Source organism: Vanellus vanellus, assembly GCF_965231255.1.
Source record: "Vanellus vanellus genome assembly, contig: HAP1_SCAFFOLD_2151, whole genome shotgun sequence".
NCBI lineage: Eukaryota > Metazoa > Chordata > Aves > Charadriiformes > Charadriidae > Vanellus > Vanellus vanellus.
In genome coordinates this window covers 1-17,225 of record NW_028128539.1, presented here as the reverse complement: position 1 = coordinate 17,225, position 17,225 = coordinate 1, and the positions used below count along the sequence as shown (strand labels likewise).

At 69.1% G+C, this 17,225-nt stretch overlaps 2 protein-coding genes across 2 annotated transcripts; both read left to right on the top strand.

Moving 5' to 3' along the window:
- Window positions 1-418: 418 nt before the first annotated feature.
- On the top strand, window positions 419-13,079 carry LOC309684279 (integrin alpha-5-like; the record flags this gene model as incomplete). The annotated part of the gene is made up of 8 exons (XM_082500209.1): window positions 419-499; window positions 616-721; window positions 3,692-3,844; window positions 5,550-5,660; window positions 6,316-6,429; window positions 8,246-8,347; window positions 9,085-9,207; window positions 11,081-13,079. Coding segments are annotated over 8 exons (874 nt in total), but the record flags the coding sequence as incomplete, so codon positions are not given.
- Window positions 11,167-13,079, top strand: LOC309684280 (uncharacterized protein). The gene is made up of 2 exons (XM_082500210.1): window positions 11,167-11,717; window positions 11,751-13,079. The coding sequence occupies exons 1-2, from the start codon at window positions 11,483-11,485 to the stop codon at window positions 12,152-12,154; spliced, it is 639 nt and encodes a 212-aa protein (XP_082356336.1). The 5' UTR covers window positions 11,167-11,482; the 3' UTR covers window positions 12,155-13,079.
- Window positions 13,080-17,225: the final 4,146 nt, after the last annotated feature.

Below are 17,225 nucleotides of genomic sequence, written 5' to 3'. Positions count from 1 at the left end.
GGGTCTTGTGGTAGGGGGGGGGGGGTCCAGCCTGTGACACCCCATCTGGGAACCTTGTGGGGGGGGTCCAAAAAGTTGGGGGAGGGAGTCCCATGTGGACTTTGGGGAGGGGTCCCACTGGGGGGGGGTCTCAGGTTTGGGGGGGGCCCACTCAGGTTCACCCTGGGGGGGTGTCCAGCCTGTGACACCCCATCTGGGGAACCTTCGGGGGGGGGGGGGGGTGTCCCAAAATTTTGGGGGGGTGGGAAAAAAGAGGTGTCCCATATGGACTTGGGGAGGGTCCCCACTGGGGGGGGGGCTCAGGTTTGGGGGGGCGGGCAGCTGCTACAGCCCGGGGGGGAAGGAGGGGGGGGGGGACACACCCGGGGGGGTGTGTGGGGGGGGTGCCCCCCCCGTGACCCCCCCCCTGCGCCGGCAGCAAGAACGCCAACAACTCGCAGAGTGAAGTGGTGACAGTGGCGCTGGAGGTGCGGGCGGTCACCCGCCTCTCCGCCTTCGGGTGAGTGCCACGCGTGACCCGGGGGGGGACGGGGACACACACGGGGTGCTGAGCCCTGTCTGACCCCCCCCCTCCCCCCCCCTCTCTCTCTCTGTCGCGCCCCCCCCCCCCAAAAGGGTGTCACGACCCGACGTCGTCGTTGTCCCCGAGGGGCACCGGTGGCCCCAGCGGCCGCCGCAGCGGCTGCAGGATGTGGGGCCGCCCGTGGAGCACGTCTATGAGGTGGGGGGTGCTGTGTCCCCTCCCCCCCCCCGGGTCCCCAACCCCAGGGGTCCCTGTCCCTCTGTCCCCTCGTGTCACTGGGACCCCGTGTCCCCAACCCCAGGGGTGCCCCCGTCCCACAGCCCTGGGCACCCCCGTGTCCCCAACCCCACATGTACCCGTGTCCCCAACCCCACAGATCCCTGTCCCTGTGTCCCCTCGTGTCCCCATGTCCCCAACCCCACACGTACCCATGTCCCCAACCCCACAGGTCCCTCTCCCTGTGTCCCCTCGTGTCCCTGTGTCCCCAACCCCACACGTACCCATGACCCCAACCCAACAGGTCCCTGTCCCCGTGTCCCTGTGTCCCTGTGTCCCCGTGTCCCCATGTCCCCAACCCCAGGGGTGCCCATGTCCCCGAGCCCACAGGTCCCTGTCCCTGTGTCCCCCCGTGTCCCTGTGTCCCCATGTCCCCAACCCCAGGGATGCACACGCCCCCGAGCCCACAGGTCCCTGTGTCCCCCCATGTCCCTGTGTCCCCTTGTGTCCCCATGTCCCCAACCCCAGGGGTCCCTGTCCCTGTGTCCCCTCGTGTCACTGGGACCCCGTGTCCCCAACCCCAGGGGTGCCCCCGTCCCACAGCTCTGGGCACCCCCGTGTCCCCAACCCCACATGTACCCGTGTCCCCAACCCCACAGATCCCTGTCCCTGTGTCCCCTCGTGTCCCTGTGTCCCTGTGTCCCCATGTCCCCAACCCCAGGGGTCCCTGTCCCTCTGTCCCCTCGTGTCCCTGTGTCCCCTCGTGTCACTGTGTCCCCTTGTGTCACTGGGACCCCATGTCCCTGTGTCCCCATGTCCCCAACCCCAGGGGTCCCCATGTCCCCAAGCCCACAGGTCCCTCTCCCTGTGTCCCCCCGTGTCCCTGTGTCCCCATGTCCCCAACCCCAGGGGTGCCCCCGTCCCACAGCCCTGGGCACCCCCGTGTCCCCAACCCCACATGTACCCGTGTCCCCAACCCCACAGGTCCCTGTCCCTGTGTCCCCTCATGTCCCTGTGTCCCCATGTCCCCAACCCCAGGGGTTCCCGTGTCCCCAACCCCAGGAGTGCCCATGTCCCCAACCCCAGGGATGCACACGCCCCCGAGCCCACAGGTCCCTGTCCCTGTGTCCCCCCATGTCCCTGTGTCCCCTTGTGTCCCCATGTCCCCAACCCCAGGGGTCCCCATGTCCCCGAGCCCACAGGTCCCTGTCCCTGTATCCCCTCATGTCCCTGTGTCTCCATGTCCCCAACCCCAGGGGTTCCCGTGTCCCCTACCCTGAAGGTGTCCATGTCCCCAATCCCACAGGTCCCTCTGTCCCTGTGGGTCCCCACGTCCCTGTCCCCATCGGTGCCCATGTCCCCAACCCCAGGGGTGCCCGTGTCCCCGAGCCCACAGGTCCCTGTCCCTGTGTCCCCTCGTGTCACTGGGACCCCGTGTCCCCAACCCCAGGGGTGCCCCCATCCCACAGCCCTGGGCACCCCCATGTCCCCAACCCCACAGGTCCCTCTCCCTGTGTCCCCTTGTGTCCCCATGTCCCCAACCCCAGGGGTCCCCATGTCCCCGAGCCCACAGGTCCCTGTCCCTGTGTCCCCTCATGTCCCTGTGTCCCCGTGTCCCCAACCCCAGGGGTTCCCGTGTCCCCTACCCTGAAGGTGTCCATGTCCCCAATCCCACAGGTCCCTCTGTCCCTGTGGGTCCCCACGTCCCTGTCCCCATCGGTGCCCATGTCCCCAACCCCAGGGGTGCCCGTGTCCCCGAGCCCACAGGTCCCTGTCCCTGTGTCCCCTCGTGTCACTGGGACCCCGTGTCCCCAACCCCAGGGGTGCCCCCATCCCACAGCCCTGGGCACCCCCATGTCCCCAACCCCACAGGTCCCTCTCCCTGTGTCCCCTTGTGTCCCCATGTCCCCAACCCCAGGGGTCCCCATGTCCCCGAGCCCACAGGTCCCTGTCCCTGTGTCCCCTCATGTCCCTGTGTCCCCGTGTCCCCAACCCCAGGGGTTCCCGTGTCCCCGACCCTGAAGGTGTCCATGTCCCCAATCCCACAGGTCCCTCTGTCCCTGTGGGTCCCCACGTCCCTGTCCCCATCGGTGCCCGTGTCCCCAACCCCAGGGGTGCCCGTGTCCCCGAGCCCACAGGTCCCTGTCCCTGTGTCCCCCCATGTCCCTGTGTCCCCATGTCCCCGTGTCCCCAACCCCACACGTACCCATGTCCCCAACCCCACAGGTCCCTGTCCCTGTATCCCCTCATGTCCCTGTGTCCCCATGTCCCCAAACCCAGGGGTTCCCGTGTCCCCGACCCTAAAGGTGTCCATGTCCCCAATCCCACAGGTCCCTCTGTCCCTGTGTGTCCCCACGTCCCTGTCCCCATCGGTGCCCATGTCCCCAACCCCAGGGGTGCCCGTGTCCCCGAGCCCACAGGTCCCTGTCCCTGTGTCCCCTCGTGTCCCTGTGTCCCCGTGTCCCCAACCCCAGGGGTGCCCATGTCCCCAAGCCCACAGGTCCCTCTCCCTGTGTCCCCCCGTGTCCCTGTGTCCCCATGTCCCCATGGCCCCAACCCCAGGGGTGCCCCTGTGCCACAGCTCTGGGCACCCCCGTGTCCCCAACCCCAGGGGTCCTCGTGTCCCCAACCCCAGGAGTGCCCATGTCCCCAACCCCAGGGATGCACACGCCCCCGAGCCCACAGGTCCCTGTCCCTGTGTCCCCCCATGTCCCTGTGTCCCCTTGTGTCCCCATGTCCCCAACCCCAGGGGTGCCTGTGTCCCCGAGCCCACAGGTCCCTGTCCCTGTGTCCCCTCGTGTCCCTGTGTCCCCGTGTCCCCAACCCCAGGGGTGCCCATATCCCCAGCCCTGTGGGTCCCCACGCCATGGGGTCCCCCGGAGGTGCCATGTCCCCATGCCACGAGTGTCCCCCACATTGCCATGTGTGTCGTGTCCCCCCCGCTGCCATCAGGTGGTGAACGAGGGTCCCAGTGCCATCAGCCACGGCACGCTGGAGCTGAGCTGTCCCCTGAGCTACCGGGGTCACCCCCTCCTCTATGTCACCGGCCACTCCGGACCCCGCAACTGCACCACCAGCCACCCCCTGGACAGCCTGCGCCTGGCGGTGCGCCCGCGGGGACAGGGACCGGGGCGCTGGGGACGTGGGGGGCACGGGGAGATGGGGCACCGGGGGCGCTGGGGGCATTGGGTGGTGCTGGGGACATGGGGTGGCACCGGGAGATGGAGCACTGGGGGGCACTGGTGGGTGCTGGGGACATTGGGTGGTGCTGGGGACATGGGGTGGCACTGGGAGATGGAGCACTGGGGGGCACTGGGAGTGCTGTGGACATGGGGTGGCACTGGGAGATGGAGCACTGGGGGGGACTGGGGGGTGTTTGGGACATTAGGTGGTGCTGGGGACATGGGGTGGCACCGGGAGATGGAGCACTGGGGGGGACTGGGGGCACTGGAGGGTGCTGGGGACATTGGGTGGCACTGGGAGATGGAGCACTGGGGGGGACTGGGGGTGCTGGGGACATGGGGTGGCACCGGGAGATGGAGCACTGGGGGGGACTGGGGGCACTGGTGGGTGCTGGGGACATGGGGTGGCACTGGGAGATGGAGCACTGGGGGGCACTGGTGGGTGCTGGGGACATTGGGTGGTGCTGGGGACATGGGGTGGCACTGGGAGATGGAGCACTGGGGGGCACTGGGGGTGCTGGGGACATGGGGTGGCACCGGGAGATGGAGCACTGGGGGGGACTGGGGGCACTGGTGGGTGCTGGGGACATGGGGTGGCACTGGGAGATGGAGCACTGGGGGGCACTGGGGGCATTGGTGGGTGCTGGGGACATGGGGTGGCACCGGGAGATGGAGCACTGGGGGGGACTGGGGGCACTGGTGGGTGCTGGGGACATGGGGTGGCACTGGGAGATGGAGCACTGGGGGCACTGGTGGGTGCTGGGGACATTGGGTGGTGCTGGGGACATGGGGTGGCACTGGGAGATGGAGCACTGGGGGGCACTGGAGGGTGCTGGGGACATTGGGTGGTGCTGGGGACATGGGGTGGCACTGGGAGATGGAGCACTGGGGGGGACTGGGGGCACTGGAGGGTGCTGGGGACATTGGGTGGCACTGGGAGATGGAGCACTGGGGGCACTGGAGGGTACTGGGGACATTGGGTGGCACTGGAAGATGGAGCACTGGGTGGCACTGGGGGTGCTGGGGACATGGGGTGGCACCGGGAGATGGAGCACTGGGGGGGACTGGGGGCACTGGTGGGTGCTGGGGACATGGGGTGGCACTGGGAGATGGAGCACTGGGGGGCACTGGGGGTGCTGGGGACATGGGGTGGCACCGGGAGATGGAGCACTGGGGGGCACTGGGGGTGCTGGGGACATTGGGTGGCACTGGAAGATGGAGCACTGGGGGGGACTGGAGGGTGCTGGGGACATTGGGTGGTGCTGGGGACATTGGGTGGCACTGGGAGATGGAGCACTGGGGGGGACTGGGGGCACTGGAGGGTGTTTGGGACATTGGGTGATGCTGGGGACATTGGGTGGCACTGGGAGATGGAGCACTGGGGGCACTGGGAGGTGGTGGGCAGACTGAGGGCACCGGGTGGCACCAAGGCCGGTGGCACCGGGTGACATGAGGGGGACTGGGAGGGCTGGGGGACAGCGGGAGGGGACACGGGTGGCACTGGGAGGCGGTGGGGACAGAGGACGCGGGTGGCAGTGGGTGGCAGGGGGTGGCAGGGGGCGGTTGGGGGTGGCACTGGGTGGCAGAGGGGGGGACAGGGCTGTCCCCAGAGCTGTCCCCTCCCGCAGGAGCAGAGCCCGGAGACACACGTCCTGCAGCGCCGGGACACGGGGGACAGGCGCACGAGGGACACACGGGACACGCGGGGCAGTGGCCCCCCCACCCCCCCCCACACCCTGGTCAGTGTCCCCGTGTCACTGCGCCCGTGTCACCCCTCCACCCGCATGTCCCCCTCGTCCCTGTCCCACGTCCAGCCCCATGTGCCGGGTGTCCCCATGGCGGGTGACACCTGGGGGTGACACTCTGGGGGGGGGGGGGGTGTCCCCAAGGTGGGTGGCATGTGGGGGTGACACTTGGGGTGCTAGATGTCCCCATGGCGGGTGACACCTGGGGGTGACAGTTGGGGTGCCAGGTGTCCCCAAGGCGGGTGACGTGTGGGGGTGACACTTGGGGTGTGGGGTGTCCCCATGGTGGGTGATGTATGGGGGTGACACTTGGGGGGGGGGTGTCCCCAAGGTGGGTGACACTTGGGGTGGTGGGTGTCCCCAAGGCGGGTGACACCTGGGGGTGACAGTTGGGGTGCCGGGTGTCCCCAAGGCGGGTGACGTGGGGGTGACACTTGGGGTGGGGGGTGTCCCCATGGCGGGTGACACTTGGGGTGGTGGGTGTCCCCAAGGCGGGTGACACCTGGGGGTGACACTTGGGGGGGGGGGTGTCCCCATGGCGGGTGACACTTGGGGTGGGGGGTGTCCCCATGGCGGGTGATGTACGGGGGGGGTGTGGATGTCCCCGCGGTGGGTGACGCCACCGGGGGGGGGGTTGGGGTGTCCCCAGGGGTGCCCCGAGGCGGAGTGCTTCCGGCTGAGCTGCCCCCTGGGGGGGTTGGAGAAGCAGCAGCGCGTCAGTCTGCGCATCACCTTCCGCCTCTGGGCCCCCTCCCTGCGCCAGGTGAGACCCCCCCGCGCCCCCCCGCTGCCCCCCGCTGCCCCCCAGTGCCCCCCAGTGTCCCCCAGTGCCCCCCAGTCCCCCAACCACAACAAGCCCCTGGTACCCCTTCAGCATCACCCCCCCCCCTCTATGGGGCACCAGGGGGTGACGGTGCTCGGGGGGGGGGGGGGGGTCATAATGGGGGGGGGTGCCTTTGTCACGCGTGGGGGGGGGGTCAGTGGGTGCTCCGGTCCCCCGTGGGGGTGGGGGAGTGGGTGACCCGGTTCCCGGGGGGGGGGGGGAGGGGGGGGGGCAGTGGGTTCCCCGGTCCCCCGTGGGTGTGGGTCAGTGGGTGCCCGTGTCACTCGTGGGGGGGGGGGGTCAGTGGGTGCCCCCGTCTCCCGTGGGGGGGGGTCAGTGGGTGCTCCAGTCCCCCGTGGGGGTGGGGGAGTGTGTGACCCGGTTCCCGGGGGGGGGGGGGGGGGGGGGGGCAGTGGGTTCCCCGGTCCCCCGTGGGTGTTGGTCAGTGGGTGCCATTGTCACTCGTGGGGGGGGTCAGTGGGTGACCCGGTTCCCGGGGGGGGGGGGGGGTCAGTGGGTGCCCTGGTGCCGCATGGGGTGGGTGTCACTGTCACTCGTGGGGGGGGGCTGTCAGTGGGTGCCCCGGTCCCCCGTGGGGGGGGTCAGTGGGTGCCCTGGTGCCCCAAGGGGGTGGGTGCCCATGTCACTCGTGGGGGGGGGCAGTCAGTGAGTGCCCCGGTCCCGCGTGGGTGTGGGTCAGTGGGTGCCCTTGTCACTCGTGGGGGGGTCAGTGGGTGCCCCGGTCCCCCGTGGGGGGGGTCAGTGGGTGCCCCGGTCCCCCAGGGGGTGGGTGTCCTTGTCACCCGTGGGTGGGGGCTGTCAGTGGGTGCCCCGGTCCCGCGTGGGTGTGGGTCAGTGGGTGCCCTTGTCACTCGTGGGGGGGGTCAGTGGGTGCCCTGGTGCCCCAGGGGGTGGGTGTCCTTGTCACTCGTGGGTGGGGGCTGTCAGTGGGTGCCCCGGTCCCCCGTGGGGGGGGGGGTCAGTGTGTGCCCTGGCACCACAGTGCCCCGAGTGGGTGGTGGGTGCAGGTGCCCACGGTCCCCTGTGGGTGTTCTGTGGGTGCCCCGTGGGTGTTTATGGGTGTCCCACGGGTGCCCGTGGGTGTCCGTGGGTGTCAGTGGGTGCCCCGTGAGTGTCCGTGGGTGCCCTGTGGGTGTTAGTGGGTGTCAGTGGGTGCCCCGTGGGTGTTTCTGGGTGTCCATGGGCGCCCCACGGGTGTCAGTGGGTGCCCTGTGGGTGTTAGTGGGTGTCAGTGGGTGCCCCGTGGGTGTTTCTGGGTGTCCATGGGCGCCCCACGGGTGTCAGTGGGTGCCCCTTGGGTGTCCGTGGGTGCCCTGTGGCTATTTGTGGGTGTCAGTGGGTGCCCTGTGGGTGTCCACGAGTGTCAGTGGGTGTCCGTGGGTGCCCCGTGGGTGTTTCTGGGTGTCCATGGGCGCCCCACGGGTGTCAGTGGGTGCCCTGTGGGTGTTAGTGGGTGTCAGTGGGTGCCCCGTGGGTGTTTCTGGGTGTCCATGGGCGCCCCACGGGTGTCAGTGGGTGCCCCTTGGGTGTCCGTGGGTGCCCTGTGGCTATTTGTGGGTGTCAGTGGGTGCCCTGTGGGTGTCCACGAGTGTCAGTGGGTGTCCGTGGGTGCCCCGTGGGTGTTTCTGGGTGTCCATGGGCGCCCCGTGGGTGTCCGTGGGTGTCCGTGGGTGCCCCGTGGGTGCCCCGTGGGTGCCCCACGGGTGTCCCAGGGGCGCTGACGGCGGGTGCGCAGCGGGAGGTGCGGGCGCAGGCGCTGCGCTGTGACGCGGAGTACCGGGTGCTGCGGCTGCCGTACCGCCTCCCACCCCAACACTACCCCAGTCAGCGCCTGCAGGTGACCGCCGCTCCGGGGGGGCGCGGGGTGACACCCCACGGGTGACACTGTGGGTGGCAGGGGGGGGACGGGGCTGCAGTGGGCGCTGGGTGACACTGGGTGACACTGTGGGTGATGCTGTGGGTGACCCTACGGGTGACGCTGTGGGTGGTATGGGGGGGACGGGGCTGCAGTGGGTGTGGGGTGACACTGTGGGTGACACTGTGGGTGACACTGTGGGTGGTATGGGGGGGACGGGGCTGCAGAGGGCACAGGGAGACGCTGTGGGTGACACTATGGGTGACATTGTGGGTGACCCTACGGGTGACGCTGTGAGTGACATGGGGGGATGGGGCTGCCGTGGGCGTGGGGTGACGCTGTGGGTGACACTGTGGGTGATACTATGGGTGGCAGGTGGTGACGGGGCCGCCGTGGGCGCGGGGTGACACTCTGGGTGACACTGTGGGTGACACTGCGGGTGACACTCTGGGTGACACTGTGGGTGGCAGGTGGTGACGGGGCTGCAGCGGGCGTGGGGTGACACTGTGGGTGACACTGTGGGTGACACTGTGGGTGACACTGTGGGCGGCAGGTGGTGACGGGGCTGCCGTGGGCGCGGGGTGACGCTGTGGGTGACACTGCGGGTGACACTGCGGGTGACACTGTGGGCGGCAGGTGGTGACGGGGCTGCAGCGGGCGCGGGGTGACGCTGTGGGTGACACTCTGGGTGACACTGCGGGTGACACTGTGGGCGGCAGGTGGTGACGGGGCTGCAGCGGGCGCGCGCCGAGGGCAGTGCGGGGGTGCCGGTGTGGGTGGTGGTGCTGGCGGTGCTGCTGGGGCTGCTGCTGCTGGCGCTGCTCTGCTACGGCCTCTACAAGGTGGGTCCGGGGGGGCGCGGGGGGGGGGGGGACACCCCCCCCACATTTTGGGGCCGGGGGGTGCAGGGGACACGGGCACCATGGGGGGAGATGGGAGGGTGGAGGGGAGCTGGGGGGGTACAGGGGTGGGGGGGGGGCACAGGGGATGGGGGTGCACAGGGGATGTGGGGGGCACAGGGGATGGGGGGGGACATGCGACGAGGGGGGGAAATGGGACATGGGGGGGCACAGGGGGACATGGGGGGGGCACAGGGGATGGGGGGGCAGAGGGGACATGGGGGGCAGAGGGGACGTGGGGGGCACAGGAATGGGGGGTACAGGGGATGTGGGGGGGCACAGGGCCATAGGGGGGACATGGGATATGGGGGGGCACGGGGGGGGGCACAGGGGGACATGGGGGGCACAGGGATGTGGGGGGCTAAGGGACATGGGGGGGGCATGGGATATAGGGGGGGCACAGGGACGTGGGGGGGCACAGAGGATGGGGGGGCACAGGGATATGGGGGGGCACGGGGGACATGGGGGGCACGGGGGGGACGGACATGGGATATGGGGGGGCACCGGGATGGGGGGCACAGGGATGGGGGGGCCACAGGGGGTGAAGGGGGACATGGGATATGGGGGGGCACGGGGGGGGGGCATAGGGATGGGGGGGGCACAGGGGACATGGGGGGCACAGGAATGGGGGGTACAGGGGATGTGGGGGGGGCACAGGGGGACATGGGGGGCACAGGGCCACAGGGGGGACATGAGATATGGGGGGACACGGGGGGGGCATAGGGATGGGGGGGGGCACAGGGGATGTGGGGGGCACAGGGGGACATGGGGGGCACAGGGATGGAGGGGCACAGGGATGGGGGGGCACAGGGATGTGGGGGGCACAGGGGGATGTGGGGGGCACAGGGGGACATGGGGGGCACAGGGCCACAGGGGGGACATGGGATATGGGGGGACACGGGGGGGGGCATAGGGATGGGGGGGCACAGGGGATGTGGGGGGCACAGGGGGACATGGGGGGCACAGGGATGGGGGGGGGCACAGCGATGTGGGGGGCTCAGGGGGATGTGGGGGGCACAGGGGATGTGGGGGGCACAGGACCATGGGGGGGGGGCATGGGATATGGGGGGGCACAGGGGATGTGGGGGGGCACGGGGGACATGGGGGCACGGGGGGGGACAGACATGGGATATGGGGGGCACAGGGGGACGTGGGGGGCACAGAGGATGGGGGGGCACAGGGATATGGGGGGGCACAGGGGTGAAGGGGGACATGGGATATGGGGGGGCACGGGGGGGGGGCATAGGGATGGGGGGGGCACAGGGGACGTGGGGGGCACAGGAATGGGGGGGTACAGGGGATGTGGGGGGCACAGGGGGACATGGGGGGCACAGGGGGACATGGGGGACACAGGGCCACAGGGGGGACATGGGATATGGGGGGACACGGGGGGGGGCATAGGGATGGGGGGGGCACAGGGGATGTGGGGGGCACAGGGGGACATGGGGGGCACAGGGATGGGGGGGGGCACAGGGATGTGGGGGGCACAGGGGGATGTGGGGGGCACAGGGGATGTGGGGGGCACAGGACCATGGGGGGGGACGGGCATGGGATATGGGGGGGCACAGGGGATGTGGGGGGGCACGGGGGACATGGGGGGCACGGGGGGGGACAGACATGGGATATGGGGGGGCACAGGGGGACGTGGGGGGCACAGGGCCATGGGGGGGCACAGAGGATGGGGGGGCACAGGGATATGGGGGGCCACAGGGGGTGAAGGGGGACATGGGATATGGGGGGGCACAGGGGGACGTGGGGGGCACAGGGATGTGGGGGGTCCCCCCTGACCCCCCCCATCGTCTCCCCCCCCCCCAAGTTGGGCTTCTTCAAGCGCGCGGGGCCCTATGGCACCGCCATGGAGAAGGCGCAGCTGAAGCCTCAGGCGGCCTCGGAGGCCTGACGGGGCCCCGCACCGCCCGTCACCCGCACCGCCCCGCGGGCACCGCCCCGCGCCGGCCACCCCCGCGCCGGCCACCCCCGCGCCGGCCACCGCCACCACGCTGGACACCGTGGGGCCCGGCGGCGACTGTCCCACTACCACCGGGATGGGCGTCACCGTCACCACAGGACAGGCGTCGCCACCGGACTGGGTACCACCGGGGTGGGCATCGCCACCGCCAGGACGGGCAGCACCATCATACTGGGTACCACCGTGCCCCGCGTCACCGCCGGACTGGGTACCACCGTGCCCAGCATCACCACCGGACTGGGTACCACCATGTGCGCCATCACCACCAGACTGGGTACCACCATGCCCAGCGTCACCACCGGACTGGGTACCACCGTGTGCGCCATCACCACCGGAGCGGGTGCCACTGGGATGGGCATCACCACCAGACTGGGTACCACCGCGTGCAGCATCACCATTGTACTGGGTACCACCAGGATGGGCATCACCACCGGACTCAGTGCCACCATGCCCAGAGTCACCACCGGACTGGGTACCACCGTGCCCCGCATCACCACCGGACTGGGTACCACCGTGCGTGGCATCACCACCGGACTGGGTACCACCATGCCCGGTGTCACCACCAGACTGGGTAGCAGCATCACCACCAGACTGGGTACCACTGTGCCCGGCACCACCGGACTGGGTACCACCGTGCGCGCCATCACCACTGTACTGGGTACCACCGTGCATGGCATCACCGGCGGACTGGGTACCACCATTCCCAGCATCACCACCAGACTGGGTACCACTGGGACCGGCAGAGGGGGTGACGCCGAGCCAGGCACCAACACGCTGGACACCGCTGTGCCAAGCGGCGGCAGCAGCCCGGGCACAACCGCTGTGCCGGGTACAGCCGCCGTGAGCTGGCACAACCTGCACGCTGGGCACCACCGCCGGGCCGGGCACTGTCACACCGGGGCACCACCGCCGGGCCGGTGACACCGCTGTCGTGACTGGCACTGCCAACCCCAGGGACAGCCGGGACACCATTGGGATGGACAACACCCCACCATGCCTACACCGTCACTGCGCCGGCTCTGTCACCCCCACCCGGTGCAGGACCTGGAGACACAGGCGCCATGGTGGCAACTTGTGGCGGTGTCACCCTGTTGTGGTGTCACCCGGTTGCGGTGTCACCCTGTTGTGGTGTCACACTGTTGTGGTGTCACACTGTCATGGTGTCACTCGGTCACAGTGTCACTGCATTGTGGTGTCACCCTGTCACAGTGTCACCCTGTTGCGGTGTCACCCGGTTGTGGTGTCACCCGATTGCCGTGTCACCCTGTTGCTGTGTCACCCAATCGTGGTGTCACCCTGTCGCGGTGTCACACTGACATGGTGTCACCGGGTTGCAGTGTCACCCTGTCACGGTGTCACACTGTTGCAGTGTCACCCGGTCGCGGTGTCACCCTGTCGCGGTGCGGTGTCACTGAATTGCGGTGTCACTGAATTGCGGTGTCACACCGTCGCGGTGTCACCCGGTCGCGGTGTTGTCACCGTCGCGGTGTCACCCGGTCGTGGTGTCACCCGGTCGCGGTGTCACGCTGCCGCCGCGTGCTGCACTGCCCGTGCCCCCCCCTCCCCCCCGCCGCGGGCACCTCACTTTGCACTGACCCCGCGCCCGAAATTTTGGGGGGGGGGACACACCCCCACACACACCCCCACCCCCCCACCCCCCCCACCCCCCCCCATGTCCCCAGGGTGCCCCCGGGGTGTCCCCGTCCCCGGGCCGGGGGGGGGGTGATTGCACTAGTGCGGGGGGGGGGGGGGAGGGGGGGGCTGCGGGGGGGGAGCGGCTGCGGTTTGTATTTAATTTGGGGGGGGGGCGGCCTCAGGGGCCCCCAATAAATGTGTCTGACCCGGAGGGGCGGAGCAATGGGGGGCGGGGGGGGGCACACGCGTGTGTCAGACCCGGCGGGGGGGGGGGGGAGAGCACACGCGTGTGCAAGGATGGGCATGGGGGAGGGAGCACACGCGTGTGCCAGACCCAGTATGGGGTGAGCACACGCGTGTGCCACACGGGGTACAGGGGAACTACACACGTGTGCAGGATGGGCATGGGGGGAGCACACACGCGTGTGCCAGACCCAGTATGGGGTGAGCACACGCGTGTGCCAGGCACAGGGGGAGCACATGTGTGTGACGGTGCCCAGTAGGGGGGGAGGAGAGCACACGCGTGTGTCAGGCCGGGCACGGGGGGAGGGAGCACACGCGTGTGCGAGGATGGGCATGGGGGGAGCACACGCGTGTGCCAGTGCCCAGTGCAGGGGGAGGGAGGCACACATGTGTGTCAGGTGGAAAAAGGAGGGGGAGCACACGCGTGTGCCACACGGGGTACGGGGGAACTACACACGTGTGCAGGATGGGCATGGGGGGAGCACACGCGTGTGCCGGGCTGAGCACGGGGGAAGGAGCACACGCGTGTGCGAGGATGGGCACAGAGGGAACACGTATGTGTGTCAGTGCCCGGCACAGGGGGAGCACACGCGTGTGCCAGTGCCCAGTGGGGGGGGGAGAGCACACGCGTGTGCAAGGATGGGCATGGGGGAGGGAGCACACGTGTGTGCCAGACCCGGAATGGGGGGAAGCACACGCGTGTGACAGGCACAGGGGGAGCACATGTGTGTGACAGTGCACAGAGAAGGGGGAGGAGAGCACACGCGTGTGTCAGGCGGAAAAAGGAGGGGGAGCACACATGTGTGCCAGGCCAAGCACAGGGGAGGGAGCACACGCGTGTGTCAGGCGGAAAAAGGAGGGGGAGCACACACGTGTGGCAGGCCAAGCACAGGGGAGGGAGCACACGCGTGTGCGAGGATGGGCACAGGGGGAACACGTATGTGTGTCGGTGCCCGGCACAGGGGGAGCACACGCGTGTGCCAGTGCCCAGTGGGGGGGAGGGGAGCACACACGTGTGTCAGGCGGAAAAAGGAGGGGGAGCACACGCGTGTGCCACACGGGGTACAGGGGAACTACACACGTGTGCTGGGATGGGCATGGGGGGAGCACACACGTGTGTGCCAGACCCAGTATGGGGTGAGCACACGCGTGTGCCAGGCACAGGGGGAGCACATGTGTGTGACGGTGCCCAGTGCAGGGGGATGAGACCACACGCGTGTGTCAGGTGGAAAAAGGAGGGGGAGCACACGCGTGTGCCACACGGGGTACAGGGGAACTACACACGTGTGCAGGATGGGCATGGGGGGAGCACACACGCGTGTGCCAGACCCAGTATGGGGTGAGCACACGCGTGTGCCAGGCACAGGGGGAGCACATGTGTGTGACGGTGCCCAGTAGGGGGGGAGGAGAGCACACGCGTGTGTCAGGCCGGGCACGGGGGGAGGGAGCACACGCGTGTGCGAGGATGGGCATGGGGGGAGCACACGCGTGTGCCAGTGCCCAGTGCAGGGGGAGGGAGGCACACATGTGTGTCAGGTGGAAAAAGGAGGGGGAGCACACGCGTGTGCCACACGGGGTACGGGGGAACTACACACGTGTGCAGGATGGGCATGGGGGGAGCACACGCGTGTGCCGGGCTGAGCACGGGGGAAGGAGCACACGCGTGTGCGAGGATGGGCACAGAGGGAACACGTATGTGTGTCAGTGCCCGGCACAGGGGGAGCACACGCGTGTGCCAGTGCCCAGTGGGGGGGGGAGAGCACACGCGTGTGCAAGGATGGGCATGGGGGAGGGAGCACACGTGTGTGCCAGACCCGGAATGGGGGGAAGCACACGCGTGTGACAGGCACAGGGGGAGCACATGTGTGTGACAGTGCACAGAGAAGGGGGAGGAGAGCACACGCGTGTGTCAGGCGGAAAAAGGAGGGGGAGCACACATGTGTGCCAGGCCAAGCACAGGGGAGGGAGCACACGCGTGTGTCAGGCGGAAAAAGGAGGGGGAGCACACACGTGTGGCAGGCCAAGCACAGGGGAGGGAGCACACGCGTGTGCAAGGATGGGCATGGGGGAGGGAGCACACGTGTGTGCCAGACCCAGTATGGGGTGAGCACACGCGTGTAACGGTGCCCAGTAGGGGGGGAGGAGAGCACACGCGTGTGTCAGGCGGAAAAAGGAGGGGGAGCACACGCGTGTGCCACACGGGGTACGAGGGAACTACACACGTGTGCTGGGATGGGAATGGGGGGAGCACACACGCGTGTGCCAGACCCAGTATGGGGTGAGCACACGCGTGTGACAGGCACAGGGGGAGCACATGTGTGTGACGGTGCCCAGTGCAGGGGGAGGAGAGCACACGCGTGTGTCAGGCCGGGCACGGGGGGAGGGAGCACACACGTGTGCGAGGATGGGCATGGGGGGAGCACACGCGTGTGCCAGTGCCCAGTGCAGTGGGAGGGGGGCACACATGTGTGTCAGGTGGAAAAAGGAGGGGGAGCACACGCGTGTGCCACACGGGGTACAGGGGAACTACACATGTGTGCCGGGATGGGCATGGGGGAGGGAGCACACGCGTGTGCCAGACCCGGAATGGGGGGAGCACACGCGTGTGACAGGCACAGGGGGAGCACATGTGTGTGACGGTGCCCAGTGCAGGGGGATGAGACCACACGCGTGTGTCAGGTGGAAAAAGGAGTGGGAGCACACGCGTGTGCCACACGGGGTACGAGGGAACTACACGCGTGTGCGAGGATGGGCACAGAGGGAACACGTATGTGTGTCAGTGCCCGGCACAGGGGGAGCACACGCGTGTGCCAGCGCCCAGTGGGGGGGGGGAGAGCACACGCGTGTGCAAGGATGGGCATGGGGGAGGGAGCACACGCGTGTGCCAGGCCAAGCACAGGGGAGGGAGCACACACGTGTGCGAGGATGGGCATGGGGGGAGCACACGCGTGTGCCAGTGCCCAGTGCAGGGGGAGGGGGGCACACACGTGTGTCAGGTGGAAAAAGGAGGGGGAGCACACACGTGTGCCACACGGGGTACGGGGGAACTACACACGTGTGCAGGATGGGCATGGGGGGAGCACACGCGTGTGCCAGACCCGGAATGGGGGGAGCACACACGTGTGACAGGCACAAGGGGAGCACATGTGTGTGACGGTGCCCAGTGCAGGGGGATGAGACCACACGCGTGTGTCAGGTGGAAAAAGGAGGGGGAGCACACGCGTGTGCCACACGGGGTACGAGGGAACTACACACGTGTGCAGGATGGGCATGGGGGGAGCACACACGCGTGTGCCAGGCCGAGCACGGGGGAAGGAGCACACACGTGTGCAAGGATGGGCACAGGGGGAACACGTATGTGTGTCAGTGCCCGGCACAGGGGGAGCACATGCGTGTGCCAGTGCCCAGTGGGGGGGGGGAGAGCACACGCGTGTGCAAGGATGGGCATGGGGGAGGGAGCACACGTGTGTGCCAGACCCGGAATGGGGGGGAGCACACGCGTGTGACAGGCACAAGGGGAGCACATGTGTGTGACAGTGCACAGAGAAGGGGGAGGAGAGCACACGCGTGTGCCAGGCCGGGCACGGGGGAGGGAGCACACGCGTGTGTCAGGCGGAAAAAGGAGGGGGAGCACACACGTGTGTCAGGCCAAGCACAGGGGAGGGAGCACACGCGTGTGCGAGGATGGGCACAGAGGGAACACGTATGTGTGTCGGTGCCCGGCACAGGGGGGGCACACGCGTGTGTCGATCTGAGCACGGGGGAGGGAGCACACGCGTGTGCCAGACCCGGAATGGGGGATGAGACCACACGCGTGTGCCAGTGCCCAGTGGGGGGGGGGGGAGGGGGGCACACGCGTGTGCGCAGATGTCCACAGGGGGAACACATATATGTGTCAGTGCTCAGCACGGGGGGGGGGGGGGGGGGGCACACGCGTGTACCAGTGCCGAGTGGGGGGGGGGGGTGGGGGGGGGAGGGAGAGCAGCACCGGCGTCTGTCGGTCTGTCCGGTCACGCCCGAGCGCACACGCGTGTGCGCGGTGTCGGGTGACGCCATTACCGCCCTCATTAGCAGCGCGGACGCGTCGGGTATTAATAATTCATCCCCCCCCCCC

Bases quoted from the DNA above. Each gene is read 5' to 3' on its own strand.
- LOC309684280 (XM_082500210.1), top strand. From the start codon at position 11,483: ATGTGCGCCATCACCACCAGACTGGGTACCACCATGCCCAGCGTCACC. The intron at 11,718-11,750 runs CCCGCATCACCA...GTACCACCGTGC, and splicing joins CGGACTGGGTACCACCGTGC to GTGGCATCACCACCGGACTG.